We start from the raw sequence: 5,000 nt of genomic DNA, 5'->3' as shown, positions 1-5,000 counted from the left end.
ATCCCCATGGAGAACTAAACTCAAACACTGGTGGGGGGGGGGGAATTATCTGAACATTTGTGCGCAGCTGGTTAGACGCTGAAGCTCGCTCCACTGGGTACCTAACGGCCTGGGAGGGGTTACTAAACTGAGACATCAAGGGGTACGTCATTGTTCTTTAAGTACACTTTGATAAAAAAAAAAACGTTTTAGCTAAAGGAAAAGCATATGTTCTCGGAATATTTTTCAGAATTTAGAACACTACCTAATATTCACCAGCAGTAGCAGAGCGACTTGTTTGCTTTGTGTAACTTTGCGCAGAAATATCTGCACGTAGGGACAAGGCGTTCCAGCGTGAAGCGACTGGTCACTTTGGAAGTGAACCAGAGGACTCGAGCGGTCGTTTTGATGACCCACGTGTGCATTGGGATGACATTCAAGATGGCGGCCGCAAGGGCAACAGTCCTGCTTCAGTTGTTACGCTCGACTCAAGGTTCAGCTTCAATATAGAGACTGTGTACCTCACATCAACCCCCCCTCCCCACACAAACATGTTTGTGTTTTCCTCCCCATGCTCCATGTGAATAATTGAACAAAACGACTCCTCTAGCTCGTTGAAGCTCAAATAGCTTCAGTTCCCGTTGCCACCTGCTGAGGCTAACCTAGCACTTAGCTAGCAGACACTCGGCGCTACACCACGGGCTGCATCCTAAACACGACACCCAGCCGGCCCCTACGGTGTTGGGGTGTGGTTGAGTGGGACCCCAGACCACCACTAGTATTCCTACTGTATTCTCCCTCTCCCCTCCCCTCTACTGGGAGGGGGGAGGAGGATTTCTGGAGGGAGAGCGGGTTGTCTGGCAACCGTTCCATCCCCTGTGATTCTAACCAAGTGTCGAGCTGTCCTTGAGCAAGACACCTCACCCTAACTGCTCCCAGCGAGCTGGCTGTGCCCTGCACGATGAACACGGCCGTCGGGGTATGAATGTGTGTATGAATGTGTAAATGTGTTTGAATGGGTGAATGAATGTGTGTTTGAATGAGTGAAAGTGTTATTGCAAAAGCATTTGAATTGCCACAGTGGAGAGAAGCACTTTGTACTGCAGATGCAGTCTGTTTACCGATCACTCTCTTGTTTATTGTGTCCTCTTATTTCTACATTGTTGTAAACATTGTTGGGTATTTTATTTATTTTAAAGTACCCTCATTACTATTTGAGCCGTATCCGTCTCCTCTCCACTGTTTATGTAAATGCGTCTCTCCCACAGCCTGTTAAATGCACTTTGTGTCTCACACTGTTCCATTGATTATAAAACTGTATTTGAAGTCGTCTCATTATTCAGATCACACTCCTCGGCACGTTGGGCGCTTTGTCGGGAATGTTTCTGCTAAAATCTATTATCACCGTTATTATTATTATTCATTCACACCTGATGTAGTTGTCACAGCCTCCATTACTGCAGGGGAGTTTAGCCAGCGATGAGAGAGAGCAGGAGACGTGAGTAGAATATTGAGCACCGCGCCGAACACAAACAGAGTCAGGAAGCCAAGACAGCCTTCTGTACCTGAGCAGATGGAGAGAGGAACGGACGGCTGAGACACCCTGGGTCCTTTATTTATTCATACTGGATTTATAAATTTTCCCAATTAAATCTCATGAAACCTACAGCCTATTAGAATTAATTTCACCATCTGGGATTAATAGTTGATAAAGTTATGAAAGTGTTATTTTATTATCTTTTAATCTTAAGAGTGATGATTAACAGGGAATTAACTCCAATGGATTAGTAGTATCAACGGACTAGGACAGAGAAAACATAGAGGAAACTAGTGTTTAATTACTAAGACTTGAAACTAAGGAAGCTTCGTCCTAATTAGCATAGTTAGCTCAAATTTAATTAGGCTCCGATCCCATGTGATCCATGGCATCGATGGGATCCATGAGATCGCTGGGATCAATGGGATCCATGAGATCCAGAGGATCTATGGGGCCATGATCCAGGCTCGTGATCCAGGCTCATGATCCTGGTTAATGTTCCTGGATAATGTTCCAGGCTATTGTTCCAGGCCATTCCGAACAGTGAGAACATACAAACAACGACGCAAACACAGATTAAGGACACGTCTCAGTTTCACATACACGCTTTATTCTGCATCAAAGTACTGAAAACCGGTCATACTGTTAGTGGCTATGTGTTCCTGAGGGCAGAGCCGCCTGACAGAAGGAGACGGTCGGAACAGGGAGACCTGGAGCAGAACCACAAGTAGAACCATCAACATCGACCTACAGCGGGGTGAATCTCAAAGGCAGGACACATTTCAGAAGTAGCCCACTGCATTGGAACATATTATACCGTTTATTACTGTAGCTCCTCCGCCGGTGAGAATCATTTGGTTCTGGAAACATCTTTAGAAGACGATGTAGCCGTGTTATGGCGTGTTCCGACAGAGCACAGATTAAAGTTGGAGTTCTCTGAGACTTTAAGACAGACGTATCGGGTGTTTAGGGAACACCGCGTGAGAGTACGTCGATGCTTGGCCCCGAGATTCTTGGGATTTCTGGAAGTTTTGACCTCTATGGCGCACCGTAGCTCAGCTCTCGCGTGTGTTTAGTTTACCCCGATGGGTCCGGCTGTCCACCAGACTCAGTATCATACATGTGTGTCATAATGTCATACGTGTGTATCATATCGCACGAAACAAACCCTGTAAAAAGCAGTCGATTTCATTTGCAAATACTCATATTTTTGGGGACATGTTACGATGCAAAAAATTTAGAAATTGAGTCATACCATACAAAAAAAAAAAACTTAAATAAATTAAACAAATAAATAAGTACATTTCCAATATTACTCAAAGGTGCAATGCACATTGGTGTCTGCAGTCAAACAAACAATTATTTGTAGTTTTCCTTTTTTACAGAAATGAAGTTAGCCATCAACGTCCTCCTTTGCGCGTCCGGTTGTCCGTCAATAAACGAGTTTCACGACCAGCATCAGCCAACAGCCGGGAGTCATCCGTCTCTCTGCCTCCTGTTAGACTCTTATATAATAGATATCCCCTCTTTGTCCTCCTGATTCGCTCCTCGTCCCGTCTGGAGACGACGACGGCGGCGAGTTTGTGCTTATAATCCTCGTAACCCTCTGTGCAAAGTACAACATCACGTACCGGAGCCTTGTCGCAACCACTTCACATTTCAGCGTTTAAAAAAAAACAACCCTAAACCCGAACCCAAAACAACGAACAGCACGGTAAGAACTCTCCGGAAGGAGCAGAGACGGCGGCATCCATTTTGCTTGCATAGCAAAGCGAAAGAAAACCAAAAGGTGGGCGATCGGAGAGAAGAAACCCAGACGTCGTTAACGTTAAAGAGTTATTTACACATGATGCAAGTCCTCTCACCGCCGTGAGACGGGAGATGAAGTGGTGAATATTCTGGGCCTCCACCCTGTGAGTTTCTGTACATAAGTGTGGGAGACAGGGAGGAGAAGGAGGAGGAGGAGGAGGAGGAGGAGGAGGAGGACATATGTGTGGGTAAGAGAGGAGACACGCCAACATACACAGTTCACAGTTTTCGCGAGGGACAGTCACTGTAGTGAGAACACTGTGTGTGTGTTTGAGAGTGTATGTGTGTGTTTGTGTGTGAGAGAGAAAGACCTGTGTTTATACATTACATATTTTACAGCTTCAACCCCTCCTCCCTCCTACCCTCCCTCCCGCCTTCCCCATCAACCGGTCAGAACCGGCCCACAAACCCGACCCCAGATCCAATCACTGACGATCATTCGGGGTGATTCTCCTCATCTCAGTGCCCTCGTCAAGAGGCCATCGAGGGCAGGAACTTTGAGCAACTCTGAGGGAAAAAACACAGGAAGAATACATTAAATATCAGACTTTTAACAGTGTTTCAAACGTGACTCCAACATCCCTGCAGATCAATTAGAGATGGGCGAGACCTTGCAGGTGTCATTTTGACTTATTGCTGGTATTAAAGAATCCCCAGTCTGTGCAACACTGTACCGAGTGGGTAGTTTTAGAAGCTACTGTCTGCCTCGTGAAGTCCTACTAAGTCTGAGTTAAGTTTCAATCCTTGTAAAAACAGATTGACTCGTCTCGGAAACGTGGCTGGGTGGAGCCAGACACATTTCAGTTCCTGGGTGCAGCCCATTGGATGTTTAAACAAAATAATAGATGGTCCAATCGCTAGCAGGCAGCCAGAGGCATCGAGGTGGCCAATGAAATTCAGACGAGCGCAACGACGGAGAGCAGAAGACAATGGAAAACAACCCTCACGATTCAATCTCTGCCAACATTACCGGCGGAGCGGCCATCTTTCCGAAAGAGAAAACATATTACCTCCGGCAAGTTATTTAAAGGTTATTTCAGAGGTCTTGCAACCACTTCGAAGGCAAACTTGATACGTCCGAGTAAATTGTGGTCTGAAAGCTTCTGATGCCGACCGGCAACAATAAAGTTTTCCATTCTCCCAGTCTTGTGTCATGAGCTGTTGATGATGAGGCATATATTACCTGACATACGATATGATATAAGAGTACTTTATGGATCCACCTAATGTATTTGGCAAAGGTATTGTTGTCAGTAAAGTGCTCTTGCAAGTTCTGATGCAACATAACCTCGAAGCATCTCAACAGTTGGAGAAATCTCTCAAGGAAAGATCGACCAAAATCCCTCCTGCTGCCTGTGGGACGACAATTAAGGATGGTTCCAGAAATAAAACCACAAACCCCAGTAGACGTAATTAGAGTCTTTTATTTTTCTAAACTTTAAGTTAGAAACTTTCTTTTGTTTTAGAAAGAAGAAATGAAATAATTTGATATTTCAGACTATATTTCTCAATATATTATCTCTGTCTCTCGCTCACTATATGTTCTCCTTCTCTTCCCCAGCTTTCCCCTCGGTCCTCCCTCTTCCTCCCCCGGTCTATTTCTCTCTCTCTCCCTCTCTATCTCTCTCTCTCTCTCTCTCTCTCTCTCTCTCTCTCTCTCCCTCTCTCCCTCTCT

General features: G+C 45.3%; 1 protein-coding gene across 1 annotated transcript in view; it reads right to left on the bottom strand.

Annotated features, from left to right (window-relative positions):
• Positions 1-3,796: 3,796 nt before the first annotated feature.
• Positions 3,797-5,000, bottom strand: part of LOC307077546 (roundabout homolog 2-like) — a gene marked incomplete at its 3' end in the record, with an annotated part of 80,293 nt that continues 79,089 nt past the window's right edge. Inside the window, exon 17 of the mRNA XM_079738974.1 lies at positions 3,797-3,832. Coding sequence (XP_079595100.1) covers positions 3,797-3,832 — 36 coding nt within the window. The remainder of the gene's footprint in view (positions 3,833-5,000) is intronic.

This window comes from Pollachius pollachius (genome assembly GCF_949987615.1).
Source record: "Pollachius pollachius genome assembly, chromosome: 6".
Taxonomy (NCBI): Eukaryota; Metazoa; Chordata; class Actinopteri; order Gadiformes; family Gadidae; genus Pollachius; species Pollachius pollachius.
The sequence above is the reverse complement of the archived record's forward strand: the minus strand, read 5'-3'. Positions and strand labels throughout refer to the sequence as shown.